Source organism: Neofelis nebulosa, chromosome 4 (genome assembly GCF_028018385.1).
Source record: "Neofelis nebulosa isolate mNeoNeb1 chromosome 4, mNeoNeb1.pri, whole genome shotgun sequence".
Classification (NCBI taxonomy): Eukaryota; Metazoa; Chordata; class Mammalia; order Carnivora; family Felidae; genus Neofelis; species Neofelis nebulosa.
The window spans coordinates 71,237,209-71,258,348 of NC_080785.1; the positions used below are offsets into that span (position 1 = coordinate 71,237,209).

General features: G+C 41.2%; 1 protein-coding gene across 2 annotated transcripts in view; it reads left to right on the forward strand.

The window, feature by feature from the left end:
- Nucleotides 1-2,620: 2,620 nt before the first annotated feature.
- Nucleotides 2,621-21,140, forward strand: part of PON1 (paraoxonase 1) — a 35,268-nt gene continuing 16,748 nt past the window's right edge. Inside the window, exons 1-5 of one of the 2 annotated variants that reach the window (XM_058725047.1) lie at nt 2,621-2,781; nt 10,054-10,124; nt 11,510-11,565; nt 12,799-12,967; nt 18,607-18,733. In XM_058725047.1, coding sequence (XP_058581030.1) covers nt 2,708-2,781; nt 10,054-10,124; nt 11,510-11,565; nt 12,799-12,967; nt 18,607-18,733 — 497 coding nt within the window. In that variant the 5' untranslated portion in view covers nt 2,621-2,707. The remainder of the gene's footprint in view (nt 2,782-10,053; nt 10,125-11,509; nt 11,566-12,798; nt 12,968-18,606; nt 18,734-21,140) is intronic. The other variant, XM_058725046.1, reaches the window with a different exon arrangement.

Here is a 21,140-nt window from a genome sequence, read left to right on the forward strand (position 1 = left end):
GCGTCAGGCTCTGGGCTGATGGCTCAGAGCCTGGAGCCTGTTTCGGATTCTGTGTCTCCCTCTCTCTCTGCCCCTCCCCCGTTCATGCTCTGTCTCTCTCTGTCCCAAAAATAAATAAAAAACGTTGAAAAAAAATTTTTTTTTAAAAATAAAAAAATAAAAAAATAAAAAAATAAAAAAAGAAGATGATTTCAAAAAACTGAGTAATTAAAAATATAGGATAATGTCAAAAAGTTGCTAGAGGTGGGGTGTGCTACTTTATCTAGAAAGATGAAGAATGATTTATTAGAGCCACAGTAATAGATGAGCTAGGTGTGTATATTTTGGAAACACTAGCATACTAATGGTATTTAAGTCCACTGGAATTGATGGATCACCTCAAGAGAAAGTGCGGAAAGAGAAGATATTTTAGAACAAGTCCTAGGGCTTCATCATTTAGAGGTCAGAGACAGAAGGATCTGCAAAGAAGATGAGGAAAGTAGGGGCGGTGGGGGGGGTGGGTGGCAGGAAATGCAAGAGGGTGGGATCACAGAATGCAAGAGAGGTAAGTATTTGAAAAGAAGGGACTGATGATCTGTGCTCAATGTGGATGAGTATGATTATAGCAGAGAAGTAACCACTAGATTTGATAATATGGATATTATGGGTGGTTTAATAAGAACAAATTCTACAGTTGAGTCAAAGGAACACAAGCTATGTTAGAATGGGTTAAATAGAGAATGGGAGATAGGAGACATTCCCTAAAGTTAGTTGCTGAACCAATCATTTTCTTTTTTTTTTTAATTTTTTTTAAACTTTATTTTTGAAAGAGACAGAGCATGAGTGGGGGAGGGGCAGAGAGAGGGAGACACAGAACTGGAAGCAGGCTCCAGGCTCTGAGCTGTGAGCACAGAGCCCAACGCGGGGCTCGAACGCACGAGCGGTGAGATCATGACCTGAGGTGAGGTCAGACGCTTAACCGACTGAGCCACCCAGGCACCCCTGAACCAATCATTCTCTTAAGCTCATAAACAACAAGTAAGGAATTTGGGCAGGGTTCAGCAGGTAGATTCTTCTGCTCCATGTGGCGTCAACTGGGGTGACAGTAGTATTCAGTTGGTGGCTGGACTACTCTGGAGTGTCCAAGAAGGTTTCATTCATACATCTGCTGCCTTGGTGTAGATGGCTAGAAGCTGGCCATTTTCCCTCTTCATGTGTTCAGAACCTTGCATGTGGACACTCCAGTGGAGTGATCAGATTTATTATGCTGAAGCTCAAGGTTCAAGGACAAGTATTCCAAGTGACAGGAGGTGGAAGCTGCTGGTCTCTAAGGCTGTTCCCGCAAACTGGAATAGCACCACTGTGTTTTATGAATTAAGGCATTCACAGAGTCAGCACCCACTTGAGGGGAGAAGTCCTGTGCCTCAGTTCTTAATAGAAGAAGTATCAAAGAATTTGTGGCCATCATTGAGCTGTTACAAGAGATGATAAAATGGAAGCAGCAACTGTTGGCAAATCTTTCAGAGATTTAAATATATATCTATATATAGATAGAGATATATATTTAAATATCTGTTACCTATATCTATCTATCTATATATCATATATATACATATATATATATATATGTATATATATGAGAGAGAGAGAGAGAGAGAGGGAGAAGAGAAAGAGGGCATAGTTAGAATGAGCAATGAAAGAGCATTTTCGCCAGAATACTATGAGTGACACTAAAGCACATTGGCATCTGGTAGCATTATTCCAGAAAAGAGGAAATGATGGATGCTGCAGTAGAGACAGGTGTAACTGGGACCAAAATCCTTGAGAAGAAAAGGAAAAGAGGGGCTGGCCTTTAGTGAAGGAGGAAACACTTCATTCATGGTAATAGGAGAGAAAGGAGACATGGGTACAAAGAGGCACCTTCTTTCCAGCTTTGCTCAGAAGTCCCCTTATCAGTGAGGTTTTCCCTGACTCCCATTCTTTGAATGGCACCTCAGTGCTCTGTATCTTTCTTCCCTGCTTTATTCTTTTCCATAGAATATGTGCATATCCATAATACATGCATGCATTACCCACAGCACTATACAGGCAGTAGTGCTATATTTTACTGATTTCTGGCGCATAACAGGTACTCGTCAAGTGTCAGCGAGTGCCCAGAATAAATGAACAATGCAGTGATGTACTTGCTGAGCTGTAAGGTCAGGAGTGGTGCTTGGAGATTGAGATGCTAGAAATCCAGATGTTTGAAGATGACACATAGCGGTAGCCTGGTGAGAGTAAAGTTAGATCGTAGGGCTTCTAATCACAGCCCTTCCTTCCTTCCTTCCTTCCTTCCTTCCTTCCTTCCTTCCTTCCTTCCATGTGTGTGCCATTTCTGGCTGAGTCACTGTGATCACATTACTGAACCCCTCTGAGGCAAAGGGATTAGGACCTTGTTGGCACAAAGTGAACGCTCATAAAAGCCTGGCTCTCTTTTCCCACAGCTCTCCATTTCCACCGATCAACAGGCTGTCCCCTTCTTGCAGGGCATAGGCAGCTGTTCTCTGTCTCCCCTCTCAAGTCTCAGGGAGCAAGCAGCTCCTGCCTCTGCAGTGCAGCGGGGAGGGGAGGGGAGGAGCCTGGAGGGAAGGTCGGACCCAGAGACTGTCCCCGCGAGGCTCAGGTCACAGGCAAGCCAGTCTCCTGGCCGGCGGGTTTATCAGTCCAGCCATCCATTCCTATCCAAGCCATGGCAAAGCTGATGTTGCTCACTCTCCTGGGGCTGGGACTGGCACTCTTCAGGGATCACCGGGCTTCTTATCAGTAAGTTGGGCTGTGGTGAGGGCTGCAGCCCTGGTCCTCCCCCGCCTCGACAACCGCAGGAGCGCCCCTGAAAGTAGGGTGTAGTCTTTTAACTGAAAGCCCGAGGGAAGCTTTAGATGCACATCCTGCAGGGTTTTCATAAATGTTTGTCTAACTTTCGTGTGCCACTTGAAAACATGTCCTTGTTCATGGCCTGAGACATGGGGTAAGGAGAAAAATTGTCACTGGTGTGATGGCCAAGTTGTTGGCATACACAGATTGATTTTTCATGAAGATCTGTGTGCCTTGGCAACAGAGTCACTTCTCAATCTCTCTTCAGGATAGACTAAGGATCCCCCCCCACCCCGATATTGTGTAGGTTAGGGAAGAGCCATGGCGTAAACCCCAGCCACAGTGTAAATCTTCCCAGCTTGCAGATTGTCACCTTGAGGCCACACAGAGACACAGAATGCATGTGGAGCAGATCAGGTATGAGCAAACGCACCCTATGAGGGTCTACTCCCCACACCCCATCCGCTCCAGTTGGGCAGGGGTGAGGGGTGTGGGAAGGAAAGAACCCTGGCTCAACCCACATTTGATGTCCTGGGTTCTTGCTCTGTCCCTTCCATTATGAGATCTTGGGCAAATCACTTCACAGCTCTAACATTGTCTGCTTGAATAAGCCTGAGCCAATAATCCACACTCATACATGAAGCAGCTAACACGGTGTCTGGGACACAGTAACTATTCAATAAATGTTAGTGCTCTGCTTCCCTTAAAGTATTTATAAACCCTAAGGTACTGTAAAAGGGAGGAAAGTTTTTAAGAACGTTTCAGTAGTTTGATGGTAACTTTACAGGGGTTCGAAGTCTAGAGATCATCCTAGTTCCTAAGGTTTAGTCAACATCTTCTTATTTACTTTGAAGTAAAACATTACTAAAAATCAAATTGAACATTTTGGACCTTTAAAAAACTTATATGACCCTAAGCTTTCTTTCAGAACAACTTTTTGCAAACTATTGGGTTTTTTTCTTCTAATTGTTAATTATTTTTATAATCACAAACTATCAGAGAAGGGTAATGGAGAGTTAGTGATGTGGGTTTTAAAATCATGTAAAAATTACAGTTTGTGGATTTTCATTAATCATAGTACTCTTTGGTGCTAAAGGAAAATCTCTCTCTCTCTTTCTGTATATATATATATATACACACACACACACAAACACACACACACACACACACACACACACACACACACACGCACATCCCCCAGCATATGTGTAGATCATGGTATTATCCTGGGATGAAAATAAATGAGATACAAAGATCTAAGCCCCCTTCTAGGCTTTATCCTTTCAATTCTGAATCTGTATCTGGGTTTCTTCTGCCCCCATTCTTGCAGAGGCCCCCCACCAAGATGTCTCCCAAAGGATTACAGGTCTGCAAGGAGGGAGTGAGGGTCTATCTTTCTGGTTTACCTTCCTTAATTTTACTCTGAGAATGAAGACTGTAGGCATTTTGTATATGTTTTTGTGTAAAAGCATAGCTTCCCTACCCCAGTCATAAAACGTTTCTCTCTCAACATGTGGTCTTAGCCTATGTGATTCACCATTAATACTTCCCCAAGTTTGTTCCTTGGAACATGAGCCACAAGATTTGTTCCACGAAAAAAATATGTTCCTTGGACACATACATTTGGGAAGTGTTTTCTACTACAGCCTTTCCTACAGATTGGCAATGCATTCTGGCATACGGCAAGCTTTGAAAAATTCTTCAGCTAAAATAAGCAACAACAACACAAGCCATCATTTCACAGACTTATTTGCCCACACCTCCATTCCCCTTTTTGGGTACCATCTATCAGCATCCTCTAGAGCTCCCTGGGATGTAGTGTGAAAAGGACTATCCTATAGCAGTGATTTGCACCAAGACAAATTTCAACCCGAAAAAGTTGGGACCTATCCTTGGGCAGCAAGGGGACCTTGGCCTTAGTTTCTGGGCCTCTAGCCTGATTCTGATTTTTCCGAAAGGACCAAAGTACAAAGTATAATGGATGATAGCCCGACATAACATCAGTCCCTGCAAGTCCCTTTGTTGGCGTTACCTGTGGTTTCCTGTCATGGATAATGCGTCTGCAGGAGACACTCTGCTGTGGGGCTGCCACAGTGGGAAGATATGGGGTCTGGTTTGGAATTAAGAACTTCCTGCTTTATTTTCAGCACCTGGATTCAGTGATGGGGGAGGGAGCGTTAATCTTTAAACTTCTGTCTGTAATCAGACCCCTGAGAAGGGAAGAGGAAAGTGTGAGGGAGCTGGACGTCTGGTTTTAGAATGGAAAGGGGGTCTGGAAGAACCTCAGGGACAGGAGCAATGTGGGGCGAAGAGGGTGGGGGTTATGGAGATGGAGAATGGGAACAGCCCAGGCAGGAGAGGGAAGGGAAATTGCATGCACTATTCCAAAGGCCCTGAAGCCTCTTTCCTCAAACGGGCTGCGGACCAGATGCGCGCAGGAGAATCATCTGGGAGCTGCCTCTAGTTGCAGAATTCTAGACCCCACCCCACACTACTGAATCCTCATTGGCATTATATAATAGGTCCCCTGGGAGATTTGTATGCACTTCTTTAAAGGACCTGCAAATCCTGCAGCACCCATGCCAGAACCAGATCAAGAGATTCTGGAGGATCAGTAAATTACCTTTGTTACACTTTTAGAAATAAAGCCTTTGAGTCCCAGAGAAGATTGTGAATCTGCCCAAGGAAGAGAAGGGAAGAGATCGTGCCCCGAGGCCTGCATCAGGAGCAAGCCAACCCCCACAGTGGCTACATCGTCTTTTCTTCAGAGATCGGGTATACAGGAGTGGGGCAGGTTCCCAGGACACTGTATTGGCCTAGGGCTGGAGGGAACTTGCAGAAGGACACAAAAAGTGTCTTGAGGGGGTTCCCTGACGCTTTTGAGGTGATGACAGCACAGAGGAAGGAACTGAGAAGGCTCCTCTGGACCAGCAGTCTCCCCTGTCCATCTGTGAAGTCAGCTGTTGTGACCTTGTGGGGTGTGCATGGGCAAGTCCAGGGAATGCCTTGGACTATGATATAAACAGCGCCCTGTGGGTTGTGGAATGTTACAGCTGGCATCTATAGCAACTTCCCCACTCCGAAGTTGCTGATTGCAACGCGTGACACCGCTGTTTCCCCTCGTTAAAAGCTAGTGTTTGCCTTTCTGCCACCTCATAACCTCTCCACACTCCACACTACAGGGGGAAGAGGGTAGGGGTGGCTTCCAGCAGACCTGGGCTGGATGCCATTTCTTCAACTTCCAAGTCACTCTACCATGCTGAACCTGTCTCTCCACCTGAAAAAATTATGGGATAATAATACATATCACGGTAGGATAAGTACAAAATCTGGCACATGAAAGGTACTCTGTAAATGTTAGCTTTTATTATTGCCATATGCTTTTTCAAAAATCCACCTATGAATGATCCACCTAATGAGCGCTGTTTGAATATATAGTATAATAATTCCTCATGTGACCCTAAGCTAAGGACAAACAAATAGCTCTCCAGTCTTCCCTATCAATGCAACCAACACCATCTTCTCCATCAGATGCACCAGCCTAGTAATTCCAGAAAACAATTTAGCAGACATCTACGGGGTTCCTTCTCTCTGCTGGCGCTGGGTTCCTGCTGGGTCACAGGGACGAGCAGGATGCGGTGCTATTCACTCACAGATTTCAGAGTTTACTGTGAGCAACAAGACCAAAAACTGGTAACTGCAAAACACTTGGGTAAGAGACCTGATAGCTGTATATGGGGAGGTTTGTGAGGATAAAGGAGTTATTCCTATCACAATAGACCAAGAGGAGCTACAGAAAGTCATGAGTAGGAGTCTTCCCCCTGGATTAGGAGGCATGGGTGTTCTAGATGGAGGGAGAAGCTTGAACAAATGAAAAGTGGTGTGAGAGCAATATAGAAAAAAGGGCCCCTAGTATCATGACACCTCATTTCCAATCCCAGCTCTATGCCTTTAAAAAAGCAACAAGAAGCAACGTACTTTGTTTCTCTGTGCCTCGGGTTTCTTACCCATCAATCAGGTGAAAATTAATCATTGTCTCAAAAGTAACAAGGAGAGGAACACTTGGGTGGCTCAGTCATTAAGCATCCGACTTCAGCTCAGGTCATGACCTCACGGGCCATGGGTTCCAGCCCCTCATTCAGCTCTGTGCTGACAGCTCAAAGTCTGGAGTCTGCTTGGGATCCGGTGTTTCCCTCTCTCTCTGCCCCTCCCCCACTTGCGCTCTGTCTCTGTCTCTCTCTCAAAAATAAATAAACATTAAAAAATTTTAAAAAACATTTTTTGGAAAAGGTAACAAGGACATCAATTGAGGAAGTATGTGTAAGAGCCCTTAGCACAGGTCTTGGCACACAGTAGGTCCCAAAAGAGAATATTGGATGAATGAGGAGTGTACAGTGGCAGAAAGTAGACTGATGGGGCTGCATACGGCCCCAAGGAAAGTTCCAGAGTGGATTTCTTAATACATAAACTAAAGAGCCTCGCTTTCTTTTGTAAGAAGCAAGCACATCTTTGCAAAGAACAATTCATAGCAGGGATTGTGTGATTGCTGGTCAGACTTCAGAGGCCTTAGGAATCAGGGACACATCTCAGACATCGAATTTTATCCCTTGGACCCAGAACATTTGGACTTAATCAAGCTCTTGACCAGATATTTCCTGATAATTGAGACTAAGGTAAAAACATATGAGCTGGATTATAGTAACACCGGGAGGATTGTCTTCTGGCGCTTCCTCCGGTTTGTAAGTAGTGTTACCTGTACATTTTCCTTGAGCAGGAGGACTGGATGTGAGCTTTGCGTTCATACCTGAGTTCCAATCCCAATTCAGCCGCTTCCTAACCTTGTGGATTTGGAAAGCCATTTAGTCTTAGTCATCTGTAAAATCAGGAAAATAATAGTACTGCAGAGAGGTGTTTGAAGGTTAAATGAAGGCATGCATACAGTACTTGAGCTGCAGCGGCAGTGATTATTCTGCTGAGCTATGATTTGCTTTTTAGCCACAAATTTGAACTGAAAGCAACTGAGTGCTGTCGTCATGCCTCCTTGATCACTCTACCTTTTTCAGGTTAGAGGTTGTCTTCCATTAGAGAAAAGCCTGAATTAGGATGGGGCTGATCTGTTCTGCTCTCCTTTGCCTTCTAGGATCCCATCAGGCTTGATGAGCCTTGTGAGCCAAGCAGTGCACCTATTCTTCCTGTGTGGTTTTGATGCTAGGAAAAGCTAATTTGGCTACCCTTGGTATTTTTCACAGGTCTTGGCCCACTCAGCATTGAGTCTCTTCTTCTGTGTCACTTTTTAGTGGTGTTTTGTATAGGATCTGCACCTTTAACATCTTTTGTGTCTGTCCTTTGAATCCCTTGGAGCACTTTACAGATACTCATGGAGCTTTCTCTTGACCACTGTTTTTCAAAATGGTGGTTCACAATAGCAGTTTTAGTAGATTATGGCCAGCATTTTAAAATGAATGAAATAGACTTGAATAGAAAAGTTAAGAATGTATTACGTATGTTAGGGTGAGTATTTTTTTTGTTTGTTTTAGGGGTATGGGGAATATGTGCATACACACGTGTGTGTGTGTGTGTGTGTGTGTGTGTGTGTGTGCCATGCAAAATGCTTTTCCTGATGCATCATCATTTCCCCTTTTATTTCTTTATTGTGAACTTTCATGATTATAATGTCAGGTTCCCATTTTTTTTTTTTTTTTTAATTTTTTTTTTTCAACGTTTATTTTATTTTTTGGGACAGAGAGAGACAGAGCATGAACGGGGGAGGGACAGAGAGAGAGGGAGACACAGAATCGGAAACAGGCTCCAGGCTCTGAGCCATCAGCCCAGAGCCTGACGCGGGGCTCGAACTCACAGACCGTGAGATCGTGACCTGGCTGAAGTCGGACGCTTAACCGACTGCGCCACCCAGGCGCCCCAGGTTCCCATTTTTAAAATACCTTTTAGTTTCTTAAGTCGTGGGGGCAGATCCCAACTTTCCTTTGAAAGTCCACTTTGTAAGTTCAAGTCCATCATTCAGGGAACCACCCTTTGCTTGCAGGCCAGGCCTTCCCCATCTAGTCTTCCATCCCTGGAGCTCTAGCACCCTGCCTGGTGTCTCTCCACTCTGGAGGTGGTTCGGGATAGACTGTGGCGCTTTAACAAAGCTGTTAGGTCAGACCCTTTCCAAAGGTGGAATTGGTAGCCAGTGCCGTTGTGGTAAGAACATGTCATGCTTTTTTCTGAATGAAAGGATGAAAGGTCAAACGCCCCCCCCCCCCCAATTCCTATCATTTTATACCAAATTGAGAATTTTATCTAGAATGTCCTTTAGCCCACCCTCTTCCTCTGTGACACTAAATTATGAAGAATTTCTCAGCCTATCTCTAGCCAAATAAGATTTCTGGGGGTCCTTGGATAATTGTTGCTACTCACTAAGACTGTATTGTATCATTAGTTCTCAAAAAAAAAATGTTGGTTGTTTAAATCCCTTGGTTGTGCTGATGTTGTGGTCCAGTTCTTTTAAATGCCCCATCAATAGTTTTGCTCTGCTTAGGCAGCCTGCTGGTACTTCCTTCTCACATCTGTCCTTTTTTCCTATGTCCTCCACTCAAATATTCCCCATGATGTTTATGCACTCAGATTTAATAAGTTGCTTTTGTGTGTGCATGTGCGTGTGTGTGTGTGTGTGTGTGTGTTTGTGTGTGTGTGAGTCTTTTTATATTCTGGCCTTGGGTATGATTTTCTAAAGTTATAAATCCTTTAAGCACACCTGTGTTTTTCAAGTGACACACCCGAGAGCAGATGCCCAGTCCAGGCTTTGGAGCCAGACTGGGCAGATGGGTAGGAGGCCCATCTGTCAGCAGCCCTAAAACATCAATGGAGTAAATTGGAACCATGTTGCTATTTAACCCAAATTTCCACATAGGACTCCTTACACAGCAGATGAAATGGTCCCTATTCCTGCCAAAGTGCACAGAGCTGTGGAGAGGACACTGTGTATTTCTTTTGTGGATCTATCCACCTCTGTTAAATAAACACTGAATGTACCCAGAGGCCCCACCAGCCTTGCTCTGGCCTTGACTGGTAGAATTGCTCAGACTTCAGGGACCACTAACCCTGGGATTGAAATCCAGACAAAGTCCAGTTAAGGGGAACTTTACAGGCAGCTTACTTGTGCAACTTAATTATCATTTCTGAATAGTTTTATGTGTGTTTTGTTCCTTTTTTCTCCCCCAGAGCACGACTTAATGCTTTCGGAGAAGTAAAGCCAGTAGAACTTCCTAACTGTAATTTAGTTAAAGGAATAGGTAAGTATGAGAGCGGAGGGAGTATCTCATTTGAACTTGCAATATCACCTTGCTATTTATTTGATTAATGCACCTGTTTAATTTTGTTCCAAAAGAGAACTATGAACCCAAAGAGAATGGTTAGGTCAGTAGTTAATTATAAATACCAACATACTTGACTTTTGATTTCACCAACACATTGCCAAGGTATTGACAGTTTTTGATAGTTTGTTTTTGTTTTGTCAGTTTAGCAAAAACAATAGTCAGAACAATGATTTAATGGTAATACAACCTGAGGAGATTACAGAGGAGGGACAGAGCATGGAGAAAAAGCAGTGAGTAAGGGGGCAAATTTTAAAAGGTCTTTGTACACCTTGGCAGTTACCACAAGGCTTCACCTCTTTTAGTATCGGGGAGGAATATTTTTCCCAGAAGTTCTCAACAGATTTCCCCTTTGATCTCATTAGTCAGAGGTAGACCACAGGCTGCTGCCCTAGCTGCAAAGGAAGCTGGGAAAGTAATTATCTGGCTTCCATTGTGGAAAGCAGGCTCTCTCAGCAAAAATAAAAGGATAAGGAAATAGCAGCTGGTAGGCAACCAACAGGGAGTGTCACAGGACTCAAGTCCCCAGATGGTTTCAACCATCTTTGTTATTTGAGGACAGCTTGTTTGAGATCCATGTTTTTGTTATGTTTTGTTTTGTTTAGAGTTATCTTTCTCAGTTGACTAAGGTTGGACAGTCTAGACCATAAGACTTAGTCAGCATCAATAAGGTTGGCCAGATATCTTTCAGTGCAATTTTTCCTAGAAAATAGATATGATATCAATATTCGATATTATTGGATGTTTATAAAACAAACATATCTACTAAAAGTGTCAATACAGGGAGCCTGGGTGGCTTAGTCAGTTAAGTGTCTGACTCTAGATTTCGGCTCAGGTCATGATCTCATGGTTAGTGAGTTCAAGCTCCATGTCAGTCTCAGCCCTGGTGGTGCAGATTCTCTCTCTTTCCTTCTCTCTCTGCCCCTCCCCTGCTCATGTGCTCTTTCTCTTTCTCTCTCTCTCTCAAAATAACTAAATAAACTTAAAAAATAAAAATGCATATAGAAACCTATTTGACAATAAAGTATTGTCACTAAGTATAACATCAAAACATCAAAAAAATAAAAAATAAATAAGTAAATATATTAAGTGTAAATTTTAATTGCACTTAGTTATATTAATGTTTTCTCATTTTTATAGAATCATATTAGTCAGTTTGAATAAATGAAAGAGTTAATTATTCTGGATCTATCAAATAAGAGCTAAATAGCCTCTTTTTCCAGTTAGGAGTGATAAAGAAAAGGATCAGTAGCTCCCTGCAATAGCCTGCAACAACCTGTACTGACTAGTCTCTTTTCTGGCAGAATCTGGCTCTGAAGACTTGGAGATACTTCCTAGTGGACTAGCTTTCATTAGCTCCGTAAGTGTTTTCTCTCTTTTACAATGCTCTACACCATTTTCTAGAACAAGCAGCATAAGTCTTTCATTTAAGCCTGTTATATATCAATGACCACCTTCAAATAAAATAAGCAGTTATATGGTTCAAAAAACAAACAGTATATGCATTTACACTGTTGTTAAAATTATGATTATGTGTCTTCTATGCATATTTGTATTCCTATGTGTACGCTGAACTCTAATATTACTTTGTCTTCCATTTAGTGAAGATTTGTAAGTCCAGTGAGTTCAAGAATGGCTTTCCATCAATGGCCTATTCCTTGAAGTCCTTAAGTGGTATACTCAAATATTTACTGAATTGGGTGTATGTGTGTATACATATATATGCATCTATATGTATATATATGCATATAAATATAAACACTCACATGTTGGTTAGATTTTACCTTTTTTTTTTACACTTTCCAGAATAAGCCCTTTAATATAAAATTGTTGATAGGTCATTCCACAATTTCCACACTTTGAAGAGTGAAGCCATCATGTTTGTTGAACTTCTGCATACAAATCACTGTGGTCGTGACATAGCTTAAAACAAAAGAAGCCAACACTCTTGGCTACCTGTTGTAATTTATTTAGTTCAATTTCCTCCTTTGAAGATGCAAAACTAGTCATCTTCTACAGCAGTGTCTTCCAAATTCCTTTTTTAAGCAACAGAATACATATTCCAAGCAAAATCTTATATGGGATTCCAACATCAAAAACAAAAACATAGCTGTGTTGTTCTACTTGAAGACTAAGAAAGGAATTGTTGACTTCCCCTAAATCTCTGTCCCTGAGATGCTTCCAAGGAACCTGCCAGGAGACATTTTACAAACCATAACCAATGTTCTCTCTATATTCCTTGCTTTATATGGTTGAAGCTCATTAGCAATTGCCCATTTGGTCTACTTTTCCATTTTTGATCGTTGTCATGATTTGGGAGCTGTGGTATGAGACACATAGGGCTTTGCTCTGCTGCTCCTGCTGCTGAAGGGATGGTTTGTGACTGTGTGTTGTGTGGGGTGGCCTGGTGGAACATATGGCTTCCAGACTTCCAGAACCCTTCATGGTCCTATTGCACAAGCCAACCAAGAGGCTTCCCGTGCAGCCCTACTGCCTGAAGCAGATAGTATGAACCCATGTGCCATCTACCACCTCTATCAGCTTTTGAGGTATTTGTAACATGCCCCTTTTTGTCTGCTTAATGTTTTATAAGGGATTAAAGTATCCTGAAATAAAGAGCTTTGAACCTGATAAACCTGGCAAAATACTTCTGATGGACCTAAATGAAGAAGATCCAACAGTGTTAGAACTGAAGATCACTGGGAGCAAATTCGATCATTCCTCATTTAACCCTCATGGGATTAGCACGTTCACAGATGAAGGTAAAAATATTTAATGTTTGTTAAAAACAAAACCAAATTAAAAAAAATGTTAAAGTGAATATTTCCTTCCATTCCAGTGAAGTGTAGTCATGGTTAATGTTACTATTCTGTTAAACTTGCCCACTCTGTTAATTAAATATAATAATATAACCACTTTAATGCTTGAGAATGCTAACATACTACAGATCTGTAAAGCACTTATTTTTAAAAATACCAACATTCACATTATCCCTATAATTACAATAGCAATAATATGTAGCCCTAATCATTATGGGTTCTCCATTTTAAACAATTTTACAGATCCAGAAATTTACAGGGATAGATTTTTCTAACTGAAGGCATCAGTACTGACAAAGATCAACTGACAGAGTCACCATGGTCACTTTTCTCTCAGCCCTGTCACATTCAGTGCCTTTCTGTCCACTGGTTTCTCTGTTTTGTCTTCAAACTAGTTTTCCACATTTCAAAACTATCAACATATTGCCCCCATCCCTTATGCCTTCCTCTCATTTTCCCTTCCTTCCTTCCTTCCTTCCTTCCTTCCTTCCTTCCTTCCTTCCTTCCCTTCTTTTTTATTTTAAGAGAGAGAGAGAACAAGAGCAATAGAAGAAGAGAGAGACAGAATCTTAGGCAGGCTCCATGCCCAGTATGGAGTGTGATGAGGGGCTCGATCCCATGACCCCGCAATCATAACCACAACTCTCGGATCATCACTTGAGCCCAAATCAAGAGTCGGCTGCTTAACCGACTGAGCCACCCACCGTCCCCATTTCTTCCTTTCTGTTTGCAACCATTTTCTTTGTCTCTACATTAATTCTCAAACCCAGATGCACACAGAAACCCCTGGGGGATTTTATATCAACTGAATTTTTTTTCTTTTAACCTTTTGACCCTTGTTTCTTCCACTCTCCACTCCCCACCTCTGGCAACCAATCTATGAGCTTTGTTTTTTGTTTTAGTTTTTTGTTTTTTTAATTTTTTTTTTTAATGTTTTATTTATTTTTGAGACAGAGAGAGACAGAGCATGAACAGGGGAGGGGCAGAGAGAGAGGGAGACACAGAATCTGAAACAGGCTCCAGGCTCTGAGTTGTCAGCACAGAGCCCGACGCGGGGCTCGAACTCACGGACCGTGAGATCATGACCTGAGCCAAAGTTGGACGCTTAACCGACCGAGCCACCCAGGTGCCCCTTGTTTTAATTCTTAATTCTACATATAAGAGCTATCACATGCTTTTGTTTTTCTCTCACTTAGTTTGCTTAGCATAATACCCTTGAGGTCCATCCATGTTGTCACCAATGACAGGATTTTGTTCTTTTTTATGGCTGGATAATATTCCTCTGTGTGTGTGTGTGTGTGTGTGTGTGTGTGTGTTCATCCATCAGTGGACACCTAGGTTGTTTCCATGTCTTGACTATTGTAAATAATGCTGCAATGAACATGGAGGAACATATATCTTTTCAAGTTAGTGTTTTAGTTTTTTTTAGATAAACACTTTAAAGGAAATTCCTGGATCATATGGCAGCTCTATTTTGAATTTTTCGAGGAAACTCCAAAGTTTCGAGGAAACTGTTTTTCATAGTGGCTGCACGAGTTTCAGTTCCCAACAACAATGCACAAGGATTTCCTTTTTCTCTATATCCTCACCAACACTTGTTTTTTGTTTTGTTTTGTTTTGTTTTTGTCTTTTTGATAATAGCCATTCTAACAGGTGTGAGATGGTATCTCATTGTGATTTTGATTTGCATTTCCCTGATGAGTAATGATGTTGATCACCTTTTCTTGGACCAGGACATTTTCTTGGCCCTCTGTATGTCTTCTCTGAAAAAATATCTTTTTGGATCTTCTGCCTGTTTTAAAATCAGATTATTTACTTGCTTGTTTTTGCTATTGAGTTATATGGGTTCTTTATATGTTTTGGATATTCGCCCCTTATCAGATATGTGGTTGGCAAATATTCCTTTCCATTCGGTAGGTTGCCTTTTCATTTTGTTGGTGGTTTCCCTTGCTGTGGAGAAGCTTTTTAGCTTGTTGTAGCTCCACTTGTTTATTTTTGCTTTTGTTGCTTTTGCTTTTGGTGTCAGGTTTAAAAGAATCATCACCAAGATCTGTGTCAAAGAACTTACTGCCCAAGTTTTCTTCTAGGAGGTTTATGGTTTCAAGTCTTCTACTCAAGTCTTTAATCCATTTGTAGTTAACTTTTGTGGATAGTATAAGAGTGGTTGAATTTCATTCTTTTGCACGTAGCTGTCCAGTTTTCCCAACACGATTTATTGACGAGCCCATCTTTTCCCCATGGTGTATTCTATATTCTTGGTTCCTTTGTCATAAATTAATTGACCACAAACCATATATAGGTTTATTTCTGGGCTCTCTATTCTGTTCACTGATCTATGTGTCTATTTTTATGCCAGTACCACATTGTTTTAATTTTTATAGCTTCATAATATAGTTTGAAATCAAGGAGCATGACACCTTGCTCTTCTTTTCAAGATTGCTTTGGCTATTTGCATTTTGGTGTGTGTGTGTGTGTGTGTGTGTGTGGTTTCATACAGATTCCAAGACTATTTCTATTTCTACAAGAAATGCCATTGGAATTTTGATATGGATTATATTGAATCTGTAGATTACTTTAGGGACATTTTAACAATATTGATTCTTCCAATCCAAGAGCATGCTGTACCTTTTTATTTGTGTCTTCAATTTTTTTCATTAATGTTTTACAGTGTTCAATATATAGGTCTTTCACCTCCTTGTTTAAATTTATTCTGAAGTATTTTATTCTTTTTGATGCAGTTGGAGATGGGATTGTTTTATTTCTCTTTCTGATAGTTCTACTCAGCATATAGAAACGCAACAGATTTCTGTGTATTGAAGTTGTATCCTGCAAGTTCACTGAACTTGTTTAGTAGTTCCAACAGCAGGGAGTTTTAAAAAGCCTAGGGAAAGGGCGTCTGGGTGGCCCAGTTGGTTGGGCATCTGACTTCGGCTCAGGTCATGATCTTGCGGTTCGTGAGTTCGAGCTCCACATTGGGCCCTGTGCTGACGGCTCGGAGCCTGGAGCCTGCTTCGGATTCTGTGTCTCCCCCTCTCTCTGACCCTCCCCTGCTCATGCTCTGTCTCTCTCTGTCTCTCAATAATAAATAAGTGTTAAAAAAATTAAAAAATAAAAAGCCTAATGATCAGATCCCAGCCCCAATAATTCTGATTCAGTAGTCGGTTTGAAGAAGGCCTGGGTGGCAGTACTTGTTAAAAGTTCTCCAGGTGATAAAATATAAAGCTGGAGTGGAGAGCCACGTCTGTACTCATGGCCTCCATCTCCTCTGCAGACAGTCCCTCCTTCCATCTTTCTTTCAGACTTTCTCCACTGTGAGTGACTAAAACTGCTGCCCTAAAGTCACCAGCAATGTCCTTATTAACAAACTTTCTTTCTCCCAATTCTCCCTCCCTTCCTCCCTCCCTTCCTACCTTCCTTCCCTCCCTCCCTCCTTCCTTCCTCCACCTCATTTTATGCTGTTGACCACTTTCTCCTTCAAGTAAATTGCTCCTCCCTGATATTCCAATATACTTATCTATCTTAGTTCTAACCCTACTACAGTCTTTTCCCTGTTCATTGCTTCATCATTTATTTCAAAGTCTCTGAACATTCCCCAAAAGACTGATCTTTTGCTTCCTTTTATTTGCTCTATTTCAGAAAGTTCAGCCAAGTCACACCCCTTAACTGTCCCTGTTTTCCAAGAGAATACTGTTAATGGGGTATTTTTTTTTCTTTTTTCTTTTCTTTTTTTAGTCGGCTTTTCAGTTCCATTTCTGTAGCTTACTAGATTATTCTATTTGGGTTCCTCTCCTATAGCTGCTTTAAACTCAAAATGTTGAAAACTGATTTTTCATCCTTTTATCTTTTTTTCTTTACCTATATACCCCATATGAAGTCTCTTCTTTTATATATACATGTATAGTCCCCTTTCAGTGATCTCCCCACCCATTTATCAACATCATATTTTATTTTTAAAACATTTTTAACTGCAAAGAAATCCACTGTTGGGTATGTGTACACTTTTAAAAATAGAAGGGAGTAATATTACACAAACCCTTCTATAAAGTGCTTTTGCATTTATCATTACGTTATGGACTCCCTTCTCTGATTTCTATGACAGTGCATTTAGAGCTCCTTTGCAATGGCTGTTTAGGATTCAGTTGCATGGGAGTGCTGTAATATTGTTCTTCTGTTGATGGATATTCAGTCTGTTCCTGCCTTTATGCTCATTGCAAACAATGCCAAAATAAACATTCTTGTATATATATCTTCTGTGAATATTTCCTTAGGAAAAATTCCTAGAGGTGGAATCTTCCGCACACAACATGAATCTGTGTTTCAGTCCTCACTTACATTTGATTTCTGACTCCCCCACTCCTCAGCCATCATCAGGGACTTTCGATGCTTCCTGTCAAATGTCCTCCTATCCTTTCTTGCCATTTCTTGTCTGTGCCACCCTTCTGGCCCGGTGCCGTCTCCCCACACACCTGGATTACTACTGTAACTTCAGGTCAAGCTACTCCTTGGCTCCAAGGCCCCAGTGACTAAGCCCTGCGTGCTTACCTTAAGATTGGCCTTGGCTAGCTACATCTATGGCTGCAGGCTTCCCACTCTTTCTTTCCCTCACTCTACTCCATCCAGAACCTTACTATTCAGTGAATGTGCCAAGGAAGCTCCTGCCTCAGGCTTTTTGCACACTCTCTTCCCTCGCCTGGAAATGCTCTTTCTTTACATACTCACATGGTTTGGTCTCCTATTATCATTTTGTTTTCTGCTTTAACATCACTTCTTCTGAACTTCCCTGACTCTCAGGAAGAAAACATCTCATTACCCTTCATTCGGTTGTCTGGTTTTAGTTTTCCCTTTGTAGCACTTAGCACCAGTTAAAATAAACACTTGTTTGTTGAACGGACAAACTATAAGGAGCCTTCTAGTTGACTTCTCTGTTTAAATCTCTTCAGTCCAACCCACTAAACTTTGTATTGTTTTCCTTAAACACCAATTTGGTTACATCAAAGGTTTCCAAAGACTTGCCGCTTCTAAAGGCAAAGACTGTAATAATCTAACTTCGCTCGCCAACACTAATCACACCTTCTTGACCACTTAGATTGGCCTCTTTTATGTCTTAAAGCCATACTGACTCACGGAAGCTGTTTCCCTTTGATAGCATCTCTCAGGTGTTCTTTTTATGGAATTGATCATTTTACACTGCAAATCGTACCTGAGCATATTGGTATTCTCCACATCTTTTATCTCTTTTATCTCAGCTCTGCATCTTGCTGAGACCATTTGCAATAGAAAGCTTAACAAGCTCTTTGGAGTTTTAGTGTCAAGATCTGCTCATTCTTAAGGCAAGGATTCCTCCCCCACCCCCACCCATCCCTTGGAGTTTAGAGGTTTTTAGAGACTGTCACTACTTCTTCCTTTAGCCATTTTTCTTTGGAGCAATCACAAGTGCTTCTCTCTACAAGGAGATGAAAATATTCCATCTGCCTGACACCCTAAGTACTATTTGGGGGTGGGTTGAAATTGCTTTCTGGAGACAGAGCTGACAGCTGAGAGCTCAGTTAACGTTTCGAGTTTTGTTTTTCATCTCTTCCCAGATAATACCGTGTACCTGCTGGTGGTGAACCATCCGGATTTTAAGTCCACTGTTGAGTTGTTTAAATTTCAAGAAGAAGAAAAATCACTTTTGCATCTGAAAACCATCAGACACGAACTTCTGCCTAAGTACTGAGATACATCATATTTCTATTTTCCTTTCAAACCAGTGGATGGTTAATCTACCTTTAGTTTTTCCTTTTAGCCAGAGTGGGAGGGGGGAATAATGGCTAATCGACTCTCCTTTCTAATGATCACAAACTCCTCCAAGTGTTCTTCTGTGGATACTTTTGAGGATTAAAACCCTTGACAGAAGACCTATTCTCTTCCTTTTTCATTTCCCAGGCTGCCCGGATGCTGACTAATGGCTCCCGGCCGAAAATGTCCATTTGAACTGTTATCAAGAAATAACTCTGATCTTCTCCAAAACCACACTTAATATTTCAAATCCAAACCGGTTTTACAGATGAATTCCACATCTTGAGCTTGCTTATTTATTCATTCATTTATTTTTGTATTAAAAAAATAGAATCTTAGATGTTTCTATGAATTAGAAACATATACCCAAGGGAGATCTGAAATCTAGTGCCTCTAAGACCTTCCTGTACTGCCTCTACTGCAGTTTTTTGCACGTGATTTGTGTAAGAAATTTATCTGTGGTTAACACTCAGCTCCAATCCTAGACTTTTTGATAATATAACACAAGGAAAAAGAAAGCACTCAGGGATCCCTGATCAACCCCACATAAAGTCAACTTCCTCACTTGCCTTAGGATTTGGTTTATGAGGTTAGTGATGGATTTGGGACAATAATCTGACGCTGTCTTCCCAAACAATCTTTATCCTTTAATCATTAAGATTTTCTAGAATCCCAGCCTTTATTTGAATAACTAACAGTCAGCATTAGCAAGATTTGTAAATCTAGATTTCTTTTAAACCTTGTGTTATTTACATGCAGGGGGCCTAGCAGAATGCTTAGCACATCACATCGTATGCACTCAGGGTTCCCAGTATCCCCTCCTCTTTTTTCTTACCTGGTGGTTTCAAAGACAGAGAAATTCAAGTTGGAGAGAAATGGAGTTACTGGATGAAGGCCAATCTACTAATTAGTAGTTGAGTAGGTACTGTATGGCTCAAACCTTCTGCATCCCTGGGATGGGTGAAAATTCAAAGAACAGCTTCTGGTGGGACAGTTCATTTATACATTCATTCAACAAATATATTTTGGAAAGAGAATGAGAATACTGAGTGTCTGGCAAATATGCCACATATTAAGACCTCAATTAAGAAAAAGTATACAGAATGGAGAAGCTGGGCTAATAATAATAATAATGGTAATAACAATGAGCTTTAACTATTAGTTAGGTGCTGCAATAACCAATTTAAACTGATGACTTTATTCTCTTTTACAAATGCCTTCTTAATTAAGTGCTATTATTATACCATTTGGGATTTAAAACAACAACAACAACTTTGAAGCTTGGATTATTTAACTTGCCCTAGATGATACTATCAGTAAAATGTGTATAGCTAGGACTTGAACCCTGGTAGCTTGAGACTGAAGCTGTTTCTCTGAGCCACTATGAAATAGTGAAACTTACTTTATTTGTTTCACAACTAATCTTGGAAATCTCAGATTTTTCCAGTCTCCCAGGGTTAGAGTATTTTTTCTGGGCCAACTGCAAAATTACTTGTCTTTGGCAATATAGAACCAAACCGAAAATAACCATAGTGCCACAATTAACCAAAATTCTGTTCTTTGAACCAAAGGACTAGCCATGTATATTTTCTGCTTTGTATTTGATGGTTGTTTATACTGCTATTTATAGCATCAATATTCCTGTTACCAATCTATTATGATTTAAGCATATTATTAACTATAACACAGTAGTCATTATTGGTGGTCTGCTATATGCCAGGCATAATGTCAAAGTCTTTGTACTCATTCTTTTATTTTATTTCCCTAACCTCTCAAGGTACAGAGAGGAAATGGAGGCTTGGAGTTTAGTCACATGCTATGGCCCCATATACATAACAAGCAACATCAGCATTCAAATGGGGTCTATAAGATTTCAAAGCTATGGGGCGACTGGGTGGTTCATTTGGTTAATAATGCTTCGGACTTCGGCTCAGGTCATGATTTCACCTTCCTGGATTTGAGCCCCTCGTCAGGCTCTGTGCTGACAGCTCAGAGCCTGGAGCCTGCTTCAGAGTCTGTGTCTCCCTCTCTCTCTGCCCCTCCCCAGCTTGTGCCCTGTTTCTTTCACTCAAAAATAAACATTAAAAAAAAAAAATTTCAAAGCCATTACTCTGACACATCCATCTCTGCTCCTTTTTATGAAAAACAGGCAAATGATTATAAAGTATACTCATTTTGGATATTTACTTTTAAAAAGGAGAGGGAGAAAAAGAGAGAGAGGAAAGAGGTTTATGCCTGGAGCCTGTACACACTAATCCTAAATTCCTAGACCTTTTTCCACCATGGACTGAGGGTTTAGTGAGTGGCAGGCTTTCCACAAAGCACACAACAGGCATTG